The sequence below is a fragment of the Anabrus simplex genome, chromosome 1, assembly GCF_040414725.1.
Source record: "Anabrus simplex isolate iqAnaSimp1 chromosome 1, ASM4041472v1, whole genome shotgun sequence".
Lineage (NCBI taxonomy): Eukaryota > Metazoa > Arthropoda > Insecta > Orthoptera > Tettigoniidae > Anabrus > Anabrus simplex.
In genome coordinates, this window is record NC_090265.1 from 1057774142 (window position 1) to 1057801457 (window position 27316).

General features: G+C 40.7%; 1 protein-coding gene across 1 annotated transcript in view; it reads left to right on the plus strand.

Moving 5' to 3' along the window:
* Nucleotides 1-1404: 1404 nt before the first annotated feature.
* Nucleotides 1405-27316, plus strand: part of hwt (heavyweight) — a 227294-nt gene continuing 201382 nt past the window's right edge. Inside the window, exons 1-2 of the mRNA XM_068225221.1 lie at nt 1405-1491; nt 4680-4793. Coding sequence (XP_068081322.1) covers nt 1405-1491; nt 4680-4793 — 201 coding nt within the window. The remainder of the gene's footprint in view (nt 1492-4679; nt 4794-27316) is intronic.

Sequence of the window (27316 nt, forward strand, 5' to 3'; positions counted from 1 at the left end):
TACAGGAGACCTGAAAAATTATACACCTAATGCTCGGTTTCTTCAGCTCTGTGTTAAATTTTACTTTTAAAATGTTAACTAACAATTGTTATTATTTTAACACTTCGGTTAAATGTACTCTGTTTCACGAACACATTTCCAACATATGTTAGTAAACAATTGTTAAATAAGAATTAATACGTTTATGTGAGATATCTGAACGCGTTTGGCAGTCAGTATATTTCGTTTCTGTACACTAAGTGCTCTAGTGGTATGTTGGAATAGAATTTGGCATACATGGTTGGCATTGTTATAGGTTATGGTTAGCGGAAACCACTAAGACGTAAGCATCTGGTGTAAGAGGCAACAAAAGCTTTCTTATAATGAATGCGAAAACGAATGTTGTTAGAGCGGGTGAATCATCCGCGCCTGACGTTTTATGCTGTTAGGTATCCCATCGAACGTCACTGGTGTCGTTATGATCTATTCTCATTTGCCGTATACTTTGCAACAATCGCCTTTAATCACTCACTGCACCATTACCGTTGCAAAAACATGTGCCGTATGCGGCAGGCATTTACACAATGCATCAAACTGTCATACAGTTAAGTAAAAAGTACGTGCCAGTTATGAGCTTCCAGTAGGGTACGAATTGAACTCTAAAAGCGATGGCATACTGATAGAAAACGTGTGTGCATTTGTGAAGCGGAAGTAGTAGTCCATCTAGTAGGCTTTCTGGAAACCTACCCGCTGAAGTCGCCGTGGTGTCATAGGTTAAGAGCAGTGCTGTTAATACAGCTGCTTTTCGTAGGTGGGTTCGAATCCCACTTGAGTCTGTAAATTTTATTCACATTTTGTACTTTGAGAATCATCCACAGAGCGATGTACCCGAATGCCCTCACGTCGTGGGTTATTTATTTATTTATTTATTTATTTATTTATTTATTTATTTATTTATTTATTTTGGCACTGTCGTAGGCTATTAAGGCTGCTTACATGTATATTCTATAAGCAGGGCTGTACGAGGATAGAATGGTTGGGGGTTCAAATCCGCTTGACTGAGCAACAGCCTGTTAGCGCAGTAAGTGTTCGAATAGATGGACTTCTGCAGAAATGCAGGTTTCAGCACGCCGTTGAACTGCCATTCAGGCTCTTTGTAGCATTTTAGGTGTCACGGATTCACAGGCTTCCGTAATAAGGTTTCGAAGGGTTTCAGGATTTTCCGGCTGCTGAGCGTACACTACATCCTTCAAATAGCCCAATAGGAAGAAGTCCAGTGGCGTTAAATTGGGCGATTTAGCAGGCCAAGTAACAGATGTGTAACATTCAGGGAGTTGCGAACATCTGCTGACATGTGAGGGGGAGCTCCGTCCTGTTGATACCACACGGTTACACGCTCATCCAGGGGCACATCCTCTAGCAGCAATGGTAGTTGGTCTTGAAGAAACTGCAGGTATCCGGCTCCTGTCAAATGATCCTCAAACAAATATGGTCCAATTAGGTGATCACCCAGTATAGCACACCATACATTTACTCCCCATCGTGCATGAAATGCTGCCTGCCTTAGCCAGTGGGGATTTTCAACACTCCAGTAGTGCTTGACTGAGTTCACGAACACATTTCCAATATTTGTTAGTAAACAATTGTTAAATACAAATTAATACGTTTCCGTGAGATATCCGAACGCGTTTGGCAGTCAGCGTTCACGACAATTCATAGAGCCATTATTATGAAAGCGTGCCTCGTCCGAAAAGAAAATGTGAGATACAAACGCTGGATCATTTGCCACTTTCGTCAGTATCCACACACAAAAATCAACACGAGTTTCTAAATCTCTTCCGTGGAGTTCTTGATGTAGTTGCAAGTGATACGGACGAATAAAACTGGAATGCAATATCCTTACAACAGACGACTGTCTGATGTTGGCCTGTTGTGCTACTGCCCGGGTACTCGTGTGAGGATTCTCCCGGAAAGTGTCAAAAACCATCTCAACAGTTTCAACGGACGTAACTGGTGCCTCTCTAACAGGACCTGTTCGAGAAAGTGACGAAGTTATACGCAAACGTCGCTCCACCTTCCTAAACGTATTTGCGTTTGGCTGTTGTCTGTGTGGAAATCTTTCCTGGTACAGGCGCTGTGCTTTCTGTGCGTTCTGTCTTGCTTCATCGTAGATGAGGAGCGTGTCAACATACTCATCTGCTGAATACATAATGTTAGAAGTGACTAGGACTGCTAGGCTACACCAAGTGTAGGGCCAGTAAACATTCAACATGCATGCTATTGGTCGAATGTGGCACGAATGGCCTCTTATTTGATCCTCAAAGTTTAAAATGTGAATAAAGATATTTATCGTTCGTGGGATTCGAACCCACTTACCAGCGCAACATGCGTCAACACGTCTGTGGTTAGTCCTCTACACCACGGTGTCTGCTGCCTCCAGTTTATCAGAAAGATTACTTGGTGTAAAACTACGTCCCGCTTCACAAACTCACACACGTTTCCTATCAGTATGCGATCGCTTTTAGTGATAATTTCATAACCAATCGGAAGCATATAATTGGCACGTACATTTTACATAACCGTATGACAGTTTGATGTATTGTGTAAATACCTGTCGCATTCATGTTTTTGCAAACGTCGTGCAGTGATGACGCAGTAAGTTCTTTAAAGGCGACTGCAGCTTGGAATACGGCAAAGGAAAATCGACCATCAGCCCACTGACGTTCGTTGGGATGCCTGAACGCAGAAACGTCAAGCGCGGCTGACTCACCCGGTAACTAGATTTAAGGTGAAAGTATGCGAGTGTGCTTGAAAAATGAAAAACGGACTGTTATATCAACATTAAGTATATTCTTATATGAGTACAATCTAAAGCTCCAACAACACCGAAAAATATGATAATAGATATACATCTTGATGATTTTCGGACATTCTTTCACTGTATGGAAAATAATGTAATGCCTTGTCAATGCTGCAAAGGCAGCAGAAACTCTTTGCAGAATATCTACACACCCTTGTCTTGCACTCATGAACATAGCCGCCTACAATTACGTGAAAAGAGTCTGAAGCATAATATCTCAGAACTATAAGCAACTGCTGTACTAGGGACACTGATAAGTTTCAATTTGTGGGAAACGTTAACCTATTTTCAGTTTCCTCTAGTACCTTGTTCATTATGGTTTTGGTAATAAGGTATTATTGTAGAAAACGTTCTTCTGACAACTCTAAAAAGTCGTTTTTCCTTAGCATGTTTCGTGCTTTTCCTTCTTCAATTAATAAATGGTCTTTACAGCAGTAAAGTTTCAAAATTCTTCTACGTCCTACCATTTTGAACAATTAACAGCTGCTTAAAGGATTAACACAGGGCTGCTGCCATGTTAATTTAACACAATTATTAATGTGTGTCCGCCTCTGTGGTGTAGTGGTTAGTGTGATTAGCTGCCACCCCCAGAGGCCCGGGTTCGATTCCCGGCTCTGCCACGAAATTTGAAAACTGGTACGACCTCGGGAGGTCAACTGAGTAGAGGTGGGTTTGATTCCACCTCAGCCATCCTGGAAGTGGTTTTTCCCCACTTCTCCTCCAGGCAAATGCTGGGATGGTACCTACCTTAAGGCCAAGGCCGCTTCCTTCCCTCTACCTTGTCTATCCCTTCCAGTCTTCCCCCCCCCCACAATGCCCCTCTTCAGCACAGCAGGTGAGGCCGCCCGGGATAGGTACTGGTCATCCTCCCCAGTTGTATCGCCTACCCAGAGTCTGAAGCTCCAGTACACTACCTTTGAGGCGGTAGAGTGGGAATCCCTCACTGAGTCCGAGGGAAGAACCGACCCTGGAGGTTAAACAGATAAAGAAGAAGAATTAATACGTTGTTAGCATCAACAATTGATGAGACGGCCATTTTGTTAAATTATGTGTTAATTATATTTAACAGCAGTTTTAACACTTAACATTCGTTAAAGAAACTGGGCTTGAAACATAAATACTATTTCATTTGAAATACTGTAGAGATAAACTAAATTAGATCCTCAAGACTGATGATGTCCGCCTCTGTGGTGTAGTGATTACTGTGATTAGCTGCCACCCCCGGAGGCCCGGGTTCAACCCGCCTCTGCCACGAAATTTGTAAAGTGGTACGAGGGCTGAAACGGCCTCCACTCAGCCTCGGGAGTGAAATGAGTAGAGGAGGGTTCGATTCCCACCTCAGCCATCCTAGAAGTGATTTTCCGTGGTTTCCCACTTCTCCTCCAGGCAACTGCCGGGATGCTACCTAACTTAAAGCCATGACCGCTTCCTTCCCTCTTCCTTGCCTATCCCTTCCAAGCTTCCCATCCTTCGACAAGGCCCCTGTTCAGCATAGCAGGTGAGGCCACCAGGGCGAGTTACTTGTCATCCTTCCCAGTTGTATCCCCGACCCAAAGTCTCACACGCTCCAGGACACTGCCCTTGAGGCGGTAGATGTGAGATCCCTCGCTGAGTCCGAGGGAAAAACCAATCTTGGAGGGTATGCCGATTAAGAAAGAAAGAAAGAAAGAAAGAAAGACTGATGATGACAATTATAGGAATCTACCCCTTATTGAGTAAATATTCGGTTACTAACCATGTCCGTTACCATAATACGAAAGTATAATCATTTTAGCTGCAGTAAAGGAACGTTACTTTCCATAATTTTTGTTGTTCTACTAAACGATGATGTATGTTTCAGGTGTCGCTGTGTGACGAGTACAGCCTGCCCGTAGATTTTGTGAACAAACGGCGGCCGCACAGCTTCGGGGCGGGGCTCGCCAACTGGACCACTCCTAGCCCCAGCGGGGACCAGGTGAGATTCACAACACCAGGATTTATCGCTTCCTCTCACTATATTTCGTTTCCATTTTTATAAATATACATGATATATTTACGACGCGATAGAGAAACAAAGCCATCGCATGTGGCGACAAGATAACTGTCCTCAGGGTTCATCACGGTTCACCTGTCTGTGATGCGGCGCAGCGTTCTTCGAGAGCTTGTTGATAAACGTGCTGGGGGAAATATATAACGGTGACAAATATCTAAATGGTAGGTGTATAAAAATAAACTAGGGACTACGGAACCGCATAGTAAATACTGACCTTGTGTTGAGACAAGATCAACATCTCAGCATTGAGAGTGCTATTGTACATACTCCAAACCAAACCGAACCAAACCAAACAAAATCCCATGCTGAAACAGCCTCGAACGGCCATGGCCTACCAAACGACCGCTGCACACCCCGAAGCCCTGCAGATTACGAGGTGCCATGTAGTCGGCACAACGAATCCCCTCGGCAATTATTCTTGGCTTTCTAGATCGGGGACGCCATCTCACCGTCAGATGGCTTCCTCAACTGTAATCACGTAGGCAGAGCGGACCTCGAACCGAGCCCTCAGGTCCAGGTAAGAATCCCTGACCTGACGGGGAATGGAACCCGGGGCCTCCAGGTAAGAGGCAGGTAATCTACCCCTTACACCGCGGACTTAATATGCTCCACATTAAAAATTCCTAACGTGCAAATATACATACCAATGGTTCCATAACTAGACTGACGGGTTTGTTTCTATATTACTAGTCCTTTATTTATAAAATTCCTGCTTCACTGTCAGTCTAAACATAAAACTTCATCAGTTCAATGTTTATATCTGGCTCGAATTTTCATCCGTTATTTTCCGTCATAGAATAGCAAGGTGCTGATGATTATGGAGATATGTATGGTAATTTAATATTGCTACATGAATTATCAGTTGGCTGGGGTGAGTGGCTTGGACGGTAGAATACTGGCTAATGGGTTTGATCCCTACTCCGTCCGATGGTATTTAAATATATTCCAATACGTCAACCTCGTGTCTGTAGACTTACTGACACTTAAAGGTATTTTTGCAGGGCAAAATTCCTGGACATCAACGACTCCAGAAACCATAAGCCTTGTTAGACGTTCGTACAACCAATACAATTTTATTATTATTAATGTGATATGAAGGCCGAGTGTGAGGCGACCGGAAATAATGGCCAGTAAGAGACAATAATTGCGACACAGTTGCGACTATGTTGATGGGGCCAGAAGCGACCAAAACAAGAGCGCCAGCAAGTTGTTGAGGCTCGCGATAAAGAAGTTCCTACAAGAAGCTGAAAGTTGATTAACAATGGATCAGGCAGCCAGAATTATCTGGAAGTGGGAACTACTAGAATCTTCTGCAGGCCTCTACTCGAACTATCAATCCACCGTGTACGACCTAATCCATACTATTCCTAAATAGAATTTACCTACCAAAAACCAAAGCCCACGGCACTTAACGTCCTTGAAATGGCCTTAGCCTGCCCAGCGACCGTTGCTCAGACCGAAGGCCTGCAGATTACGAGGGGTCGTGTGGTCAGCACGACGCATCCTCTCGGCCGTTATTCTGGGCTTTCGAGACCGGGGCCGCCATCTCACCGTCAGATAGTCCCTCAATTCTAATCACGTAGGCTGAGTGAACCTCGAATCAGCCCTCAGGTCGAGAGAAAAATCCCTGACCTGGCTGGGAATCAAACCCGGGGCCTCCGGGCAAGTGGCAGGTACGCTACCCCTACACCACGGGGCCGGCCGGAATTTACCTACACATAATAAAAATACAATTATTATTATTATTATTATTATTATTATTATTATTATTATTATTATTATTATTATTACTAAACAACAGTTTCTGCAGAAAAAGGTAGAGACAAATGATCCCAAAAGGGCTAATTCCTGTTTCTTCTTCCAGTGAGGGTTCCTTCCTTGACATGTTCCTAGCTACAACCCACGAGGAGCGAATGGGTTCCATTCCACTGGCTCCTGACGTACGGGGCTATTCCCTCCTCTTCCTGCAGCCCCGCAATACAATAAAAATACTTCGCCCTTCTCTGGGGACAAGTAGCTGCTTTGATTTGACTTCTCTCGCAACTCGATTTACCATTAATTGAATCTGTAACAGGACAGTGCTTTAAGGAAGATGGGGAGGTCTTATGATAAAAACAACTCTTTAAAACAACTTTTGTCTCGAATAATGAAGAGGATAATGTGATAAGAACGACCGGAGATGAATGCTCTTTGATTGATGTCTTTCTCAGACAGACCAGCCCTCTTTTGTTTTACGGTTCACTGGAATTCAAAAGAAATAATTAAACTTAAAAAGTAAGAGCCTCAAGATTATTAAAAATAATCTGCATCTTATTGCTTTCAGAACCTCCCTGTTTTGGTATACTTATAAATAATCCTGTCTTTTGATATAAATGTAATTATTCTTGAAGTCGTCATTCATGCATAAATCCAGTAAAATTTGATTGCCAAGTTAATTTTGATTCAGTTATTGAATTTCACTCTGACGTTCTTGTGTGCAATCATATAGAAGGAATACATTCCCGCCTCAATGGCTGACGAGTTCGAAAAAGAAAGTAAGAGATGTTTGGTATCTCTCCAGAGTGCTAGTCATTTTGCACCAAGACGTTCCCGCTCATAGGCTACTCATGGCAATGCTACCGACACAAGTAGCTCAGTTCACGCCCCAAGAGGCCTTCCTCCAGTAAAAGCCACGGTCGAAATCATACCATTCGGATTTTCCACCTTGTTGGTTTTCGTTCATTCGTTGGTCTTCTAGCACGAAATTAACACCCGTCTGAAAGACTCACACGGAGTGTATTTAGCCTCAGATAGGCCAACACAAATATGAAAATAGTCTTCATTTTCTCACATTCTAGAAGTACTATTCTATTTCAGCCCCATGTGAATAGCAGGATGCTCCCATCATCGTGTTAGCCTGAATAAATGGCAAATACGGATAGGACACCACTATACGTGATAAGACATAACGCATTTTCATATCATCAAGTACACGGACGTGTTGACCAAAATGTCTCAATCCTCTTACTGAAAAAGAAACAAATCTTTAAATTAGTGCAAAACACCAGAGATTATTGGGCAGGTTCCTTTGCATTTCAATAGGTCTGATGATGACAGTCTACTAAGATCGATTCTTCTTCTTACCGAGCAAGTTGTATGACATAGCTATGTGCTTGCATTCGGGAGATGGTGGGCTCGATCCCCAATGACAGCAGCCCTGAAAATGGTTTTCCGTGGCTTCCGGTTTTCACAGCAGGCATGCCGTAATTAAGACCACAGTCGCTTCCGTCCCAGTCTTATATCTTTCGTATCCCATGGTCACCATAAGACCTGTCTGCATCGCCGTGAAGAAAAACAATTAGCAAGAAGAAGAATTTTATTTCTTATTCTTAATCTTCTACTTCTCACATTCTGGTGGAATGGCGGTTGCGAACTGTGCCGCACATGTGTGTTTGGCCCTGTTTAACGGCCGGGTATCCTTGGCGGTCATTATTTGTGGACAGATGTATTCACTATTACCGTACGTGTTTATCTGACATTTGGTAGCATGGTTTATAGTGTGTATATGAAGTGATGAGTATTGGGACAAACACTATCACCTAGTTTTTAGGCACAGAAATTTGCTAGATGAGACTAATATTCTGGATCCAGTCGAGAATAGAACCCTGGACCCTCTGAAGGAAAAAAATTCGACGCTGTCCATTCAACCAAGGAGCTTAGGATTTACTGATGCTGTTTAATTCCAAGACCATTAAAAATGGAACCACTGGAGGATCTCGGGTAATGCCTTGTTAAAATTACATGGCTTTGTTATCGGCTGCACAGCAAATTAACTACAGATCACTCTTATGAACTTCCACGTAAGGAAAGTCCGGTGAAAAAATTCAAAGTGGACCACCCACTTCTCCACAATTAACCCTAGTGAAGTGAAAATTTATGTGATGCACATAGATGTGATTTTTTAAATCCTGGATTAACAGGAGTAATGAGGGCTTCAGAAATGTATGCATTGGAAGTGGCTCAACCAGTTAATACAGTGTCAAATCAGACTTGCCGGACTTCCCATATTATACGGGATTTCGCGTATTCGAGGATAAATCATTGTGCCCCATACTACCGTTTTACGGGTGTCAAAAATCTCATATGCCTGTTGTGATTAAAGTTTTACGTCGCACCGACAGTGATTAAAGTTGGCATTTAAAAAGATGTCTTTTCGCATATAACATTATTTTTATTTAAGCATTTACAGTGTTCCGTAGTTAAGTTTTCTGGCCTTGAAGACATTATTATTGTTTTCAAACTATCAGAAATGCATCCAAATTGTGACCGATTTTACAAAGAATGTTGGGTATTTTGACATACATTAAAGATAAATGAACTGTTAGAAGTTTTAATCACCTGAAAAAATGTTTACAATTTTGTAGTGATCATGATCACCTTCCATTGGATATTCCCAATATCGATATTGTGTATTATTTTATACTTTTCAAATATTCCTGGCTCAAATGCCCGTGTGGAGACAGTGTTTCTGTATTAAACTAAAAATACGGTAATGAAAGAAGTAACGCTTGTTTTAATCTGATAAAGAGTGAAATCAATTCACACTGTCTTGTCAGGAATTATTTAAGAAGAAGAATTTAAATATTTTGAGTAATGTAAAAAAGGTTGTAAATAAAACAGGTCTGTAGATTCCACAGAAGAGTGCTGATTTGTTATAGGTTATGTGTGTTAATGTTAACTTTCTTCGACTTTGTAACACCCAATATGATAAATTTCTTAAATTGATTTAACAGGTTTCTTCAATTCAGTTTTTACAGCACTATCTTTGAAGAAAATAGTGAAAGTCCTTTATTGACTTCCTAAAAATCTGTCAAGTCTACTTCAGGTGTGAGTTGTTGAACATATTAGGCACTGGAGGCGGATTTTTGCTAGTGAATTTACGTCGCACCGACACAGATAGGTCTTATGGCGACGATGCGATAAGAAAGGCCTAGGAGTTGGAAGGAGGCGGCCGTGGCCTTAATTAATGGCCGTAAAAACATGCCATATAAATTCATCTCACCTTATCCCTGAGCCTGTATCAAGACGGCACTACGCGATACACAAACAAACAACACCAAACATATTGCCTGAAATATGGTAACACTAAACAAACAACACCAAACATGTTGTCTGAAATATGGTAAGGCTAAACAAACAACACCAAACATCTTGCCTGAAATATGGTAACGCTAAACAAACAACAACAAACATGTTGCCTGAAATATGGTAACGCTAAACAAACAACAACAAACATGATGCCTGAAATATGGTAACGCTAAACAAACAACACCAAACATGATGCCTGAAATATGGTAACGCTAAACAAACAACAACAAACATGTTGCCTGAAATATGGTAACGCTAAACAAACAACACCAAATATCTTGCCTGAAATATGGTAACGCTAAACAAACAACACCAAACATGATGCCTGAAATATGGTAACGCTAAACAAACAACACCAAACATGTTGCCTGAAATATGGTAAGGCTAAACAAACAACACCAAACATGTTGCCTGAAATATGGTAAGGCTAAACACCAACAACAAACATTTTGCCTGAAATATGGTAACGCTAAACAAACAACACCAAACATCTTGCCTGAAATATGGTAAGGCTAAACAAACAACACCAAACATCTTGCCTGAAATATGGTAAGGCTAAACAAACAACACCAAACATGATGCCTGAAATATGGTAACGCTAAACACCAACAACAAACATTTTGCCTGAAATATGGTAACGCTAAACAAACAACACCAAACATCTTGCCTGAAATATGGTAAGGCTAAACAAACAACACCAAACATGTTGCCTGGAATATGGTAAGGCTAAACAAACAACAACAAACATTTCGCCTGAAATATGGTAACGCTAAACCATGAGACCTACAGCTTCACATGTCCTTACATCTTGTGATCATAAGCCATGTGGCCTATGGCGTAATGTCTCACAAGCCATGCCAAGTTTATATTGCCCAAAATCTTGGCTATAATCAATTTGAGTTATGGTTCTATGTGACGTTAAGGATATTACATCGTAAGTCATTTCAGCTCTGATATTCCAAATTCTTAAATCTTATAATCATATTATCACCATAATCGTAACTTCTGTTTCTTAGCTTTATGTGACAAGAAACTATATCATTTCAAGTCACACCGAGAAAGTTGGCCGTGCGGTTAAGGTCGCGCAGCTGTGAGCTTACATTCGGGAGATAGCGGGCTTGAACACCTGATTTTTTTGTGGTTTCCCATGTTCACACCAGGCAAATTCTGGGACTGTACCTTAATTAAGGCCGTGGCCGCTTTCTTTCCACTCCTAGTCCTTTCCTATTCCATCGTCGCCACAAAACCTATTTGTGTACAACAAATTGAAAAGAAAATTCAAGTTTTAAATGGCATCCGAACCAAACGTACCTGTAAATTTTACATATGTTAACACGGATTTGAATCGCAGAAGGGTTGGTGACAAACAAGTGACAAAGTCCATAAGCAATTGCAGAAGTCATTCCACCATTCCTTCATTGAGTGGACTTAATTCTTCGTTTAATTTTGCACAGCAATTTAATTTCAAAATCAGAATTTTAGAAAACCTTCTTCATATTCAAAGTTCAGTGCTTCTCTAAACGTGCTCCTCCTTCCATCCCAAGCTTTTCCCCTCCCTCATTTTACACCGTCACATTCACCAGTGTGGAAGAATTACAGTACTTAACAGCCTTCAAGCTATCAGAACGATCAAGAAGCCAGTTGATGAGAAGGGAAAGTTTGTCGGCCTACCCTTTGCTGTCAGAGACAGGATCGGCTGACCGCACGGAGACAAAGGTTAATGTGTTGCTTATCAGCAGGAGGGCTCCTTTAAGACAGACATCGCTGTAAACAACAGCCATTGTGTGTGACTTCCTTTGTCTCATGTTATTCCGCATTTAACCCATTCGCGATATAGATGACGCGATGAGCATTTTCTCAGATTCAACGCAATAAGGAGCTTTCAAGGGATCTCCATTCTTTCGGGAACCAAGACAAGATGATGATTACACATCAGTCTCCAGAGCTGCGTGAGCTCAGAATATCAGTGAGTCAAATTTCAGGAATTGGAAAACAAACTTTGACACATTTAACATAATTCCAGGGCGTTTTTTATCCCCAGGGAACTTATCCTAGTCCTGTATCCAAATACTGACAGATACATACATATCCAGGAGCCACAATAGGCCTCCGCACAACATTAGAAAGATATTTTACAAAGGAGATGCCATGATAAACGTAGTGGCTAAGCTACTAACTTTCCATGCAGACGGGCAAGGTTCAAATCCTTGTGGATCCCAGGGTTGAATTCTCGCTAAAATTTAACTCAGTTACCTTATAAATGTCTGGGATGAACTGAGGAAAATTTTGACAAGACAATTCTTTAAAACTTATTGATTTTATGTCCCACTAACCAGCGGTAAATCTGCCGAGACGAGGTTGCCGTACCGGTATACCGGACTAAACCAGGATCGAACTCGCCAACTTGAACTCAGAAAGCCTCTAACTTCTAAATCACTCAGTTTTACAAAGGCACTGTTCCGATTAAAACAAAAAAGGCGTTGCCAGTAATATTCACCACATTTGCCACGCTCATTAATATTTATCTAAATAGTCTAAATAGGAGGAGGTAATCTGTCCTAAATATCAAAATGAGTAGAAGAAATATGATAGAAGACCTCTACAGTCGAAGATGGTATAGCATTGGCGTTCGGAGTCCAAGTTGGCAGGTTCAATCTCCGTTCAGTCCGGTGGTGCTTAAATAAGTCACCCTCTTCTCGTTAGATTTACTTGCATGTAAAAGAACTACTATGGAACAAAATTCTCGTACAATAGCGTCTCCGAAAACCATTAAAACAGTTAGTGCGACGTAAAACCATTATTATTATTATTATTATTATTATTATTATTATTATTATTATTATTATTAGAGCCAAAGAACGTTGGTTTTTACTTAGCCATTATCTTGTTATTCAGGTCAGTGCTTAGGAATAATCGTCTTGCTTGCAATATTGCGTGCCAGGTTCTTTGTCCGGTGCACGATTTCCCCACCTCTGCTTCGTATCAGCGTACCGATGGCATATACAGTGGACTCTGGTTAATTCGACATTGGATAACTCAAAAATTGGATAATTCGAACAAAACCCGTAAAATTCCCACTGTAATCAATGCAAAGAAATCGTACTTAATTCGAATATTCGAAGCTTAAATTTGGATCATTCTAAGCCTGAATTTTATCGCAAACTAATTTTGTAACAGTTCTAGGAATTGAAGCCTTCAAATAATTCCCAAGAAGTGTCTATTTTATTGTAGCTTCCTATTTATAGTCAGGTATTAGCTATTGTTAACAGACCTAACCTTTATCTCTGTGACTGTCAATTATTGTAGGATCAGTATGGTTTTGACCATCACTAGTCTACGAGCATCCGTATTTGGCCACCTGAAATCTTCCCCTTACCCCATACCGAAGTTTTACTAGTGTTTATGCAATACGTTTTCGTGCGAAAACTTTCACCTACAGTACAGGAAAACATGGCAGCTGTTAAGGTATGGTAGAGTGCACAATACTGTAATAAGTATTCATTACAATGAATTGGTTTTTTGCACTTATACAGTACTGCACTAATCATTATAAAATATCAAAGCCATTTCTTATTAACAGTGCTGATGGAGTTATTTTGTTGTTATTATTATTATTATTATTATTATTATTATTATTATTATTATTATTATTATTATGTACTGTACAGGGTGGTCGGAAACAACGTGAGCTGAGTATATGAGTGTTAGAGTGTTGGTCATACTGATAAGTAATTTGAAAAAAATACATCGATATCTCACGCCGTTGTCCTTTCATCAGCTGCTGAAGTTAACCAATCAGATCGCTTCGCGGGCAAATTTAAATGGGCTCTACGAGGCGGTGTTGGTAAACCTGCACGTGGCTTGGTCGCGCTTGAGAGCCATGCTGACAAATGAGCATCAAGCACTAACACACCATGGGGTTCAGCCAATGCCACCGTAACGTGCTTCCTATGGGCGAGCCTATCAGCAGGGAGGTCCTTGTTCAAGTTCCTCCCCTGGAGAAGTTTATTTCTTCTATGGGTGCTCTCAAGCCGGTCATAAGCCACTTAGCAACAGCGCTTCGCAAAGCCTATCCGAAGCAATCTGACCGGCTAACTTCAGCAGCTAATAAAATGAGAACGGCAAGATGTATCTATTTTTTTTTCAATTGTTTATCAGTATTACCAACCATCTAACGCTCATATAGCGGGTTCACATTGTTTCCAACCACGCTGTATTTTCGTTCAAATAGCCATTCTTGGTTAATTCTAATTTTGGATAATTCGATTTTTGTTCTGATTCCCCTGATCTGATTAAAAAGAGTCCGCTGTACTAGTCCTGGAACACTTCGAGGAACTGGATGAATTCAATGAAGTGCGATACATGTCCTCTGTTAGCACAGTATGTTGCCCTCTTCAAATCCCCTGATATTCCCATTCAGACCTATCCCTCACACTGTTCGCTCGGGAACAGTACCCACGTATTACTCGCTCGACGTGAATAAAATATGCGTTCCTTTATTTGACTACCGTCCACAGAACGCTTGTTTAGTTGAATGTGTACTATATCTTCTACATCTCCACTCAACTAGCTACCTGCAGTGTGGCTTACAGCGTGAACAGTTAAATTTGTATCCACAGGATTTAGCCCAAGCTGGAAAACATGAACCATTGTGTTTGCATGTGTTGGTGACGAAATACAGTGCCTGGACTCGACAGGGGATTGAGACAAATTATAAGCCCATAATTGTTTGAAAAGCGCGCCTTGTTTTTTTTCTTTTTTTTTTCTCGCCCATCCCTCCATCGTGTTTGTAATTGAATGTCGAGATTTCCCGCGTGGCTTGTTAGTTTGCGTACCAGCTTAGACCGGGGTCCTCTCATTAACCACGGCCAGCCTTAGTCCTCATTCTAAAATGTGACGCCGACGTTCATTAGCTTCAGAAGGCTATGGAACAAGACAACATAGCGAACTTCATTAGTTTCAGAGAGCTCTGACACAGTGGTCGTTCATTAGCTCAAGCCTGTGCACTTAGAAAAGCCACCTACGATTTGTGTTCGTTTTCTATTATCCTGATACCTCAAAGAGTGTCAGACACTTCGTACACAATATGTGACGCAGAATCAATCGCCAAACACATTCGTAATTGTATATTGCATACAACACGATGTTATCTTCAAAGACGTCTTACGAACTGTGTGTATTGAATCTCTGTATGACAAGATAGCAGCTAAATATTTTGTTATGGAATTATAGTCATGGACACTGTAATGAAGACCACAAGGTTACCCGACTCCCTGCAGTGATCTCCAGATGCTTCAATAGGCCCACCTGTTTTATTTCGATACAAGCTTTCACTTAATGTGACTGTTGATATCGTATTGTTTGCCTCAGGACCTCCGATATATTGTGGAATCCAAACTACGGGGACCTTAACTTTAATTTTAAAAATCCCGTATGCATTCGCTGGAAATCGAACCATATGTGCCTGAATGAAAAGTCCGTGAAAACAAGATACGGCTATCATGACCCCATCAGCTCGTAAAACATACCGTACAAATTCATACACCTCATGCCCGGCCCCGTATCAAGAAACAGGACTAAGGAGTATACAAACAACAACTACTGAATTAATTGAAAATGAAATGAAAACCTACAACCTGTTTTCCAGTCTTTGACCGGGTCAGGGATGGATGAATGAAGCAGATATAGGCTATTAGTACGATGGGGTCGCCACTCCCAAAGTGATTTATTAATGACTGATAGATGCTATGAAATGAGAATGGAGAGTGTTGCTGGAATGAAAGATGACAGGGAAAACCGGAGTACCCGGAGAAAAACCTCTCCCGCCTCCGCTTTATCCAGCACAAATCTCACATGGAACGACCGGAATTTGAACCACGGTATCCAGCGGTGAGAGGCCGACGCGCTGCCGTCTGAGCCACGGAGGCTCATTGAATTAATGATATTTTTCTGAATTGTATATTTTATGCTCGGCATCTGTGTATCCAGTATTTATTTTTACGAGCTGGAGCATTTTTGCTCTTTTTATCCATTCTGTCCATCTGCTATTGCTGCTTATAATTGTCCCTAGGTACTCAACATTTTAACAGCTTCTAGTTTTGTCTTACCCATCAATCACTGTTCACTTTTTGAGATTTTATCACCCCTTTTACACACCATAACTCTAGTTTTATGTTCTTATGTGGAATATTTTTTATATTCCATTCTTTACAATAATTTACCATTCCATTAATGCTATTTTGACAGGTGTTAATGTAAGTAGCAGTTTATCGTCCTCGAACATCAGACCCGGAATATCTTGGTTCTCGACTCATACAGAGGCTCCTTTCTCATAACCTTGCTATTGGAAAATATTTGTAATAAATAATGATAATAATATTGGTGATAATATGGAAGCCTGTTTGAAATCCAGTTTCAAAAATATCTCTCCCATTACTACCCCGATCATTCACTTTGATAGAGCATTTAAATTCTGCATAAGTTATGTATTTTCAATTCCTCTTGTCATCTTCCTTGATATTCCGATCTGACTCAACTTATATACGACAGCCGGTCTACTCACCGAATCAAACGCGTTCTATAAATCGATTACCGTGATGAACAGAACAGTTTGCCTCTTTTCTTCTTCATGAATTTATCCATTGATGTTTTATCATCCATTATAAAATAACTGTCCTCATTCCCTTGCTCAATCCTCATTGGAGTCTCGACAGAATCAAGCACATCTCAGCGCAGTTCATTAGTCCTTTTTGCCAATATTCCTGTATATATTATTCTTAGTGTATGTAGTAACGTTATACCTCTATAATTACTTGCATTTGATCTATTACCCCGTTTCTTACATATCGGGCAAATGACTCCCTCTTTCCATGATATTGGTACTCTCGCTCCTTCAAATATCTTATAGAATATTTTCACTATGCTTTTGGCGATAAATTTATATGAATAATACTTCCAGAATTCATTATTGATACCTGACATTGCTCCTGCTTCCCATTGTCGTGCTTTCTCTATTAAATCTTTTCCTTCATCTACTGAAATTTCCTAGTCTAAAGTAGGCAGGGTGCACTCCAATCCCATTGAAATCCCAGTAGGTTTCCAACAATCCTCCCCATTTAATAGCCATCTAAAATGTTCTACCCATTCATTATTACTTATATTCACTTGTGTTTCTTTCTTTCTCAAGAATTTCATTCTGTAATAAACGAAAAAGAGTATAGAGAAATACAGGTAATCACAAAGTTCTTATGTCAGAAGAAACAAGCTGAAAACTAAACACAGATACTAAAAGTAAGGACAGTAAGAAATTGTGGATTATAATGAACCGAAACTGCAGAGCAGACGTCTGGGATTCCGAACAAGAAACATCACTTCTAATCTCCAAGCAATTCTGGATGCTATATTATTATGTGAACTCTACCCCATAATGACGCAGTAATACTTAATTTTGACTTTGAAAATGCCTTTAATATAGTTCACCATGGTTATTTGTTCCTGATTCTCGACACGTTTGGTATTCCAAGGTCAACATATAGTACAATTATAAATCTCTACACCCATCCTTATTTTAGAATACTCCTCTATGGTCTTTTCCCCAAAAGTATTCCAGTAAGAATGTCAGTCCGAAAGGGATGTACCCTGTCTATGAGCCTCTTTGCTTTAAGTGTAGAACCCTTCCCTCGAGCTTTTCACCACCTCCTGAAGGACGTATCAAATCCGCACAAGATGTTTCCAGTCAGAAATTATGCCGACGACATTGCCCTTGTAATGCAGAACCGAGCCCAAGCGGATCAACTGATTGGAATAATATGTGTGTATGAAAAAGACACCAACTTGAAAGTTAATTATCAGAAATCTATCTTGTTACCACTCGATAATTGGCCAAAACGTGCAACGGTTACCAAGATCCAATTAACAGGATAAATAAACATTCTCGGTTTGAAATTAACAGATAATTTTCAGGAGACAGTCGAACATATTTGGACTACAGTAATCAACACAATGTGGAACACAATGATGACGCCTCTCAGCAGGAATCGAGTCGTATGCGCGAACAAACGTCTATGTTACATTCCCTATATATTGAGAAAAACGGCAATAAAGTTAATTGTTGATCGCGGGACATGGCTACGCGAGAGAATGTAACATAGACCTTTGTTCCGTAAACCAACAAGTTATAAGTGCACGCGCTCACTCATTCGTACATAATGTATGCATGCAGAGGAGAATAGTGTTATTTTAAAGTTTTAGCCTAATTATAATGATTTGGTGCGTACATCTTTCCACTCCCTAGGGTCACGTTTCCTTTTCCTGCATCTGTTTTTCATCAACTTGTGTATACTGCTTGGGGACAACAGTACATTACGATCACTACTATCGTCTCACTGCATGATTATGGTTTCGATGAGTAACTAAATAAACTCAGTAATATAAGACTGAACAAACCAGAACCATCTCCGGACTAGAATGTGTTCATTACATTGCATTCATTTCGTGACATTGTCGAGCGCTCGCGCGGGAAACGATGTAACATAGACTTTTGCTCCATTATTTTTCAAGTGCATTTCTCTTCACAATTTCCGGAATACTATAGCCATCTGTTGAGATATGCTCAAACTACCTGCAAATACATATCCAGGACACATCATAGATGTTTGTTCCGTGAATATCTCAAATGCCACAAAAATGTAACATAGACGTTTGTTCGCGCATACGACTCTTCTTTTCATACAGAAAGTATGGCACATTAATTTATTCGCTCTATGTAAATTATGGTACACAGCTCAGGGACTTTCCATGTCAGAGAAACACGCGCAAAGAATGGAACTTGGAATAATTTATTGCGTATGGTGAGGATACATCTATCGTATATCAAGAAATCATTTCAGAAGGCCAGTTGAGCGAGGAGGCCTGGGACTATCTCCGATAGGTGTCAGGCCCTGCTTCTGATATCAGTTCTAATGGCAAAGAACGAACTCGGAGATAAATGATGAGTACTTTTGGACGTCACCTCAGACGCGAAATCATTCGGTGGAATTCTCAAGTTTCACAACCGTACTGCATACTATTGCATTCTTCAACCTTCATATGCATCATCAGTGCATTCAACCCACAAAAATAATCTACAGCCGTATTTTAAGCCGTCATCATGTCACACCAGTGATCATGAAAAAGTTCCCTAACAAAACTAGAAAAAATCTTGAAGCAGTTCAAAACTCACGAAATTCGAATAGAATGAAAAAGTTCAAGATATATGGCCATTCAAGAAGCCATAGCAACCGAGGAGAAAAAATGTCGCCACTAATTTATCTAATCACCCTTGTATTAAAAAAATGTGAGATTCAAATTATTGACACGTAACTCCACAGACTACCACGCTGTGGTGGTATGCTAGACGTCTGGCAATGGGCACTTAATATGGAGCAGTAGCTAACATCTTTCAGCAACCCTAATGAGATGTACCGTATTTTGTTAACTTTGGACGTAACGAACAGGAAAAGAAATATCGTCCCGGTATGGCTATCAGTGGGCTTTCTTCACCATGCGCAGACCGAAGTTTCTCAAGACAGCAAGACAAAACTTGGTATTGTATAGTAGTTCACTGAACTTTTCTTTCTTAATTTATAAGTGATAGATCTCGTGAGGATATGTCCGACTCGTTAGCTGAATGTTCATCGTTGAGGCCTTCGGTTCAGAGGGTCCCAGGTTCGATTCCCGGCCGGGTCGGGGATTTTAATCGTGTCTGATTAATTCTTCTGGCCCGGGGACTGGGTGTTTGTGTTTGTCCCCAACACTTTCCTCTTCATATTCAGACAACACACTGCACTACCAACCACCACAGAAACACGCAATAGTAATTTACATCCCTCCATATAGGGTTGGCGTCCGAAAGAGCATCCGGCCGTAAAACAGGGACAAATCCACATGTGCGACACAGTTCGCACCCGCGAACCCGTAGATGTGGAAAAAGCGGTGGAAAAAGAAGAAGAAGAAGAAGATCAAATGTGGATATTGTTTGTATTCATGTATGTATTTGTTTATTCATTTATTTCTTTTAACGAAGTAATTGTACAGTACTTCTAGGACAGGGAGAAACGAATGAAATCCCTATTGTTCAACTGGAAGAAACTTAACGAGAATGTAGGTACATTAATTAAATTTTTAAAAAATTAAAAGAACTTGTTTGAGATGAAATATTTTCTTCATATGCAAACATTAATACGTTCTGATAATTAAGTTAATATCTTATAGTATGCAAATCGTTAAATGTTTGTTTGTAATTAATTTGTAAATGTACACAGAAATTATATTTAAAATAAATTCCGTTTTTTTTTTAAGAAAAGGCTAAAGAATTCATTCAGGAGCGTTACTACTTAATAACATCCATAGTATGTGCACACGCGCACGGCCCGGTGTTAGTTGGTTGTCTGTAAAATGCGTGTGAGCTAAGTGTGGCCTTAAAGTATATACGAAGGGGTACAAGACTCGCACTGTATATCATCGTCGCGCATGCGAAAACCGCTGTGATAATATTTTTGCAGAAATACTGACCCGCATCACATATATTATGAAGAGCGGCAATTTCTTGACAATATTCGCTTAATATTAAACCTTGGATGACAGAACCGTACCGGCCAAAGTTCTAAGCTAAATAATTTCGCATAGTGGATTTTGTAGGCGCATTGACGGTATATAATTTCTTGCATTCAAGGCAAGTGGACATTCTCTAATTTATTACATTTTATGTACTATGCGATACTGGTTTGTGTTATGCTCTGGATCTTTATAGTCATCCAGACTGCCGGATAGATGTCCATGACAAAAGATAAACATAGTGAGCTAGTATTTACATATAGTAATCTAGAAATTAAACATAGTGAGCTAGTATTTAAACACAGTGAGCTAATATTTAAACATAGTGAGCTAATATTTAAACAGTGAGGTCCTCTATTCTGTTAATGAGATACGATTCATACAATTAGATTACGTCAGTAATTGTACAGGCAGATTCACAGCCTGTTCATGCATGATAACATACTGTAATGGTACTATATTTCATAAGTCATTAGCATATGTGCGTATATGTATGATATTGGTTTGTACCGCATGGGAATATTATGCAATTTCAATATAGATTCTCACATAAAGCAAGGTATAAGAATTTCTAGATACGCGTCATCATTATGTCATAATGAGGATTTCTGTCCATCTGTGAAGTTTTGGTTCAATTTGAGAAAGAATTTCTACTATTGTAAAAGGAAAAAAACCTGATAAGAAGCTAGAATGAAGTAAATACACACAGTAGCTGGTCATATAATTATAATCGTGCAGTAAATGTGTGACAACCTTAAGCACAGAAGCGAGTGTAAAACAAACTGCGCTAACAACAGTGTGGAGACTCACGATGAGGAAGATCCCAAGCTGAGACAAAAGAGGCGTGTACGATTTATCTGAAAGAACGTGATTTCCTTCCCCTGTATGAAAGCCTGGAAACTTAAAACTGAAATTTCTACTTCGAGAGAGGTTCATAATCCTGCAGTTCACCCAGCCTATAGCAGAACTTAGTACCAGTTTACTTCTTGGAGGCAGTGATGGCCAAGTATAGAACTACTGTAAACCTTTACTTTGTACTCAGCTCGGACCTTCATGTGCTGTATGAACTTCGTTTCAATGTTTAGCCTCTTAATGCGTATTTAGACTCTTCGTGTATGTTTTAACACCATGCACACTTTGCTAGCATACGCATTCTACACAGTGTCATGGTCAACATGGTAAATGTGTTCCAGAAAAGACAGTAAAATGAAATGTCGTATGGCTTTTAGTGCCGGGATATCCCAGGACGGGTTCGGCTCGCCACGTGCAGGTCTTTCTATTTGTCGTGATGAGGATGAAATGATGATGAAGACAACACATACACCCAGCCCCCGTGCCGTAGGAATTAACCAATTAAGGTTAAAATCCCCGACCCGGCCAGGAATCGAGCCGGGGACCCTCTGCACCGAAGGCCAGTACACTGACCGTTCAGCCAACGAGTCGGACAGAAAAGACAGTGAGTGATCTTAAAATGTCCCTTTTGTATGCCCGTGCCCCTCTCATTCTCCGTCAGATACACGCCTCATCCATCCCTAAATTTTAATGACTTTCAATCGACGTCGTCTATCACTTTTAATTTAGCCTTTTTATTTTTGTATTCATCGTACTTCTGAATATATTTCTGATCATCCAGTCATCTGCCAGTCTGTCTATGTGACCCAATCACTGCATTCTCTGATTCTTCACTAATCTTACTATACTCCGATGTCAAATTTGTTTTGAATGGGGACGGTGGGGAAAGTGCTGCACTAAATTGTATTATGTGAGTGTCACACCGCATGACAGTTCGTCTTTATGATTCGCTATTCGAACGCTCTGTAGGCATTCTCATCTGACAGGATCCTTCTCTGAGCCATAGTTGACAAATGTAGAAACCTAAGTTTTGTACATTTTTATCTTTCCTCATTTTTAGTCATTTGTGAATAACTGGTTAATTTAAAACTGCGCCATTCTCTAATATTTCCCCTGTCCCTCAAATATAATTATCGTTATATACCAATACACCCAGATATTTAGATCAGGAAACTGCTTCAATTTCTTCAAAATTCTTGAGGCCTGAGATGCCCTTCTGATGAATGTTCCAGACATGTTCATCTATAACAGATCTTAAATATTTGTTTAAAACTTTAAGAATACATCCCTGACGATAAAAGTTACACACGATGAAAAGTCTCGTGCCACAGTAACGTGAATTTTAAATTCCGAATTACGTATCAGATTACTATATCTTGGACTCTCCAGTCAAGGGAGTCAAGATTATAATGTTCTTAAAGCAGCCTCCTATGAGATGCACAGGGGATGTTTGAACAGACATTCCCCTATGATTAGCAACGCCCTGGGCTCTTGGAAGCACAGGGGATGACCGAGAAGAACCAGTAATTCCCTTCAGCTAGTGTTCACATTTACATTCCTTTAACATACTTTACACAAAACTCGGTACAGCCTGAAAAGCACCGCCCGTTGTATTGAAGCCCGTGTTTTAATATCATACAAGAATGTTCTCAACGTTGCGTTCCATAATTGTAAGGGCTTTGAATTTAATAACAACTTTCAAGAAAGGCAATAAAAGAACAACACAGCGTTTCTCATGAGATGAAATCATACGGCCAGCCGTCTCAAAAGATTACATAAGGAGTTGCTAAGTACTTCACGCCCCAACTGAGACGACGTTCATATTTCTCTACTGCCCGACAGTTGGCCATGAAGGAAATGGGCTATGTGGAGAGCTGGAATAAATAGTTTCTACTACAATACAGCTAGACTCCGATTTGTGAGACTGACTTTTCAGTCCCTTACCTCAGTACTCTGCCACCAGGATCTATGGATTTTAATAGCATTTTTGCACCGAACTGTCGTGAAACCTATTCCCGCCTCCACCGTGAAATTGTTTGCGCACCTCTGGAGGGTAGTTTAAGAATCAGTGCATGCTCCACATCCGTAATAATAAATGGAATGTGTAGTGATGTATAAAGATATAAGTAAAAGTGTAAATAGATAAGAATTCGTCGCTGTTTGGTTGAAAGGTCTTATCTTACAATGCTCTTCCTATCCATTATTTTCCTTAAGACTGGTCACGCCTCCAGCCATATATGGATATGCAGTCCATCAGAACAATTTTCGTTGTGTTCATTTTCGCATGCGGACATTTAAAGGAAAATTATCTTATTTATGCACTCCTACGGTATAATGTACTTAAGTCGTTCGAACATACATTCCTAGACTGCGGTACGGTAAGGTTAATTTTCCTTTACACATAAGCATAAGAAAATGAGCAGAACTAATATTGTTCTCATGGACTGCATATCCATATGAGGCTGGGAGGCGTGACCAGTCTTAAGGGAAATTATGAATAGGAAGAGCATTGGGAGACGAATTAAGGAGGCGATTTCAGAGTTCCCTAGAGAATTAAACCTTGATACTCCCAAGCTTTTTAGAAAAAAGAAACAAGTTCCATGGCGTATTATCCTTGATTGGTTTTGGTTTGCCAAGCGACCGCTGTTCAGCCCGAAGACCCACAGATTACGAGGTGATGTGTGGTCAACGTAACGAATACTCTTGGCCTTTATTCTTGGTTCTGTAGAGCGGGGCCGCTATCCCACCGTCATAATTGTTGTCACGCAGGCTGAGTGGACCTCGAATCAGTCCTCTGATCTAGATCAAATTTCCTGAGCTGGCCAGAAATCAAACCCAGATCCTTCAGGTGAGAGGCAGGTTCGCTATCCCTAGCCCACGGAAACCCTGGGGTAAACTCATTTTCCGAAACGGTGAGCAATAGTTCTCGTGCGTTTAACAGTATAAGTCCAAAACGAACTTTCAAATCAAATTCCAAGAAAGTTTTGAGGGAAATTTTCGAAATATTTAGGAATATACGCATATATACGTAACATAATCATAAATGGAAGTCAAAATTTAGCAGCATGTCTTTGTTGTTGTTTGAGTAATCAGTCCATAGACTGATTTGATGCAGCCCTCTTTGCCACCCTATCCTGTGCTAACCTTTTCATTTCTACATAACTGCTGCATCCTACATCTGCTCTAATCTTCTTTGACGTATTCATACTTTGGTCTACCCCTACCGCTGTAACCCCCGTACACTCAGCATGTCTTATTTAATTTAATTTGAAAATCGTGATGAACTTGTTTCAACTTATTAATATGTTTACGTGACATGGTCAATTCCATTGGTAATATGCATTTATCGTTGGACATTTTCTAAAATTTTTTTGTACTGAGCTCGATAGCTGCAGTCGCTTAAGTGCGGCCAGTATCCAGTATTCTGGAGATAGTAGGTTCGAATCCCACTGTCGGCAGCCCTGAAGATGGTTTTCCGTGGTTTCCCATTTTCACACCAGGCAAATGCTGGGGCTGTACCTTAATTAAGGCCACGGCCGCTTCCTTCCAACTCATAACCCTTTCCTGTCCCATCGTCGTCATAAGACATATCTGTGTCGGTGCGACGTAAAGCCAATAGCAAAATGCAGCAAATTTTGTTGTAATTTGTTCGTTCTGCAAAGTGCACAGGTACTGATAATGCACGATAGAATCTCAGCCGCTGTAGGACGAGTACGAAGTTACTCTTGAGACATGGTGTGGCATATGACGTCCATCATAGAACGATTAACAGGCGTATGGTATTAGAGTGTTTCATAGGACGAGTAAGAAATTACTTTTTGCTGGTACAACTAACGCTTATGGGACATGTTGTACTCCCGGTTGTATATCACAGGACGAGTAAGAATAGTTACCTTGACATAATAGAGAAATATTCGCGGCTACGGAATGAAATGCGGAATTTCCTGCACTTTATTGAGGAAATAATTCCTAGCAGGGAAGTGTAATGAGTCCTATATATCAGAAGAGAGTAGAGGGTTGTTGGATCCCTAGAGAATGCTCACCCCGTCCGCCTGATTGTGTGTTTAAACACAAAGTTATGATGTAGCATTAAGTTCACTTCAGAGACCTTCTCTAGTTCCTGCAGTTGTGTCCGTTCAACAAACAACACCATTGCACTGTAATTAGGACAACACACAGAGAACTGATCATTACTTTGGTGTGACGAATGTGTAGCAGATCCCCCCACCCCCTCCTCAAAATTTCAACTTTTGGTCAACTGATTCAGGCCTTCCTCTCTAAAATTATTGAAGGGATGCATTTACGAGCCGTATTTGATGCTGTCAGTGTCAAAGTTCAAATGATTGATATCCAAAACAATATTTAATCGATATGAAATAATGTTATGCATACTGGATTTTATTTTATTTCCTAGTTCCCGAATTATAATAGTTTGAAATGTCAGTGCAGCAATGTTGTTTCCTACGTGAGAGCTGAGTCTCGCTAATATTACCTTTTCTTGTCCCTGTCCTGTACATAACTTCGAATAGTTTACATCCTTAACAATTCTTTATTCAAAAACTGTCAATTGATTTGTTTTCGTCTTGAACCTGCATTTCTTTTAAGTACTGTCGCTTTCTTCACTTCGAGAAGATGAAGTTGCCATATGAAAGCATCCTATCGGTTAACAGAGGCTACGTATTCACAAATATTCAGTGTTCTTTCATTAAATTTAACATGGAGTAGGTTTGAATATGCAATTTACGGTAGCCGGACTGAGTGGCTTAGACGGTTAAGCCGCTGGCCGTCTGACCCCAAGTTGGTAGGTTCGGTCCTGGCTCAGTCCGGTGGTATTTGAAGGTGATGAAATACGTCAGCCTCCTGTCGGCAGATTTACTGACATGCAAGAACCTCTGCGGGACAAAATTCCGGTACCTCGGCGTCTCCGAAAACCGTGAAAGTAGCTAGTGGGACGTAAAGCCAATATTATTATTATTATTATTATTATTATTATTACTATTATTTCCTTCCTGGGCTTTTTTCGATTACTTGGAATCGCCACTACAGTTATATTAAACCCAGTTTTACGGCTGGAAGCCTTTTCTCAAGCCAACCCTGTGTGGAGGGATGTGTTCTCCCCAAGTCCCATGGCACTACAGCCCTTGAAGGGCCTTGGCTACCAAGCGACCACTCCTCAGCCCGAAGGCCTCCAGATTACGAGGTGTTGTGTGGTCAGCACGACGAATCCTCTTGGCCGTAATTCTTGGCTTTCTCGTTATTCTTGGCTTTCTAGACAGAGGCCGTCAGATACCTCCTCACCGAGCTCGATAGCTGCAGTTGCTTAAGTGCGGCCAGTATCCAGTATTCGGGAGATAGTGTGTTCGAACCCCACTGTCGGCAGCCCTGGAGATGGTTTTCCGTGGTTTCCCATTTTCACATCAGGCAAATGCTGGGGCTGTGCCTTAATTAAGGCTACGGCCGGTTCCTTCCCACTCCTAGGCCATTCCTGTCCCATCGTCCCCATAAGACGTATCTGTGTCGGTGCGACGTAAAACAAGTTGTAAGATAACTCCTCAATTCTGATCACGTAGGCTGAGTGGACCTCGAACCAGCCCTCAGGTCCAGGTAAAAATGAACCCGGTGCCTCCAGGTACGAGGCAGGTACGCTACCCTTACACTACGGCGCCAGTGGAGGGATGTATTCACTATTGCATTTTTCTATGATGTTTCTTAATGCGATGTGTTTTGTGTAAAGGAAGGTGTGTAGTAATATGAATACAAACACCCAGCCTCCGAACCAGAGGAATTAACCAAACGCGACTAAATTTTCAAAATCTGTTTGTTATTATGTATGACATACAGTCGCTCAAATAAAAGAGCGTATGGCATCGTAG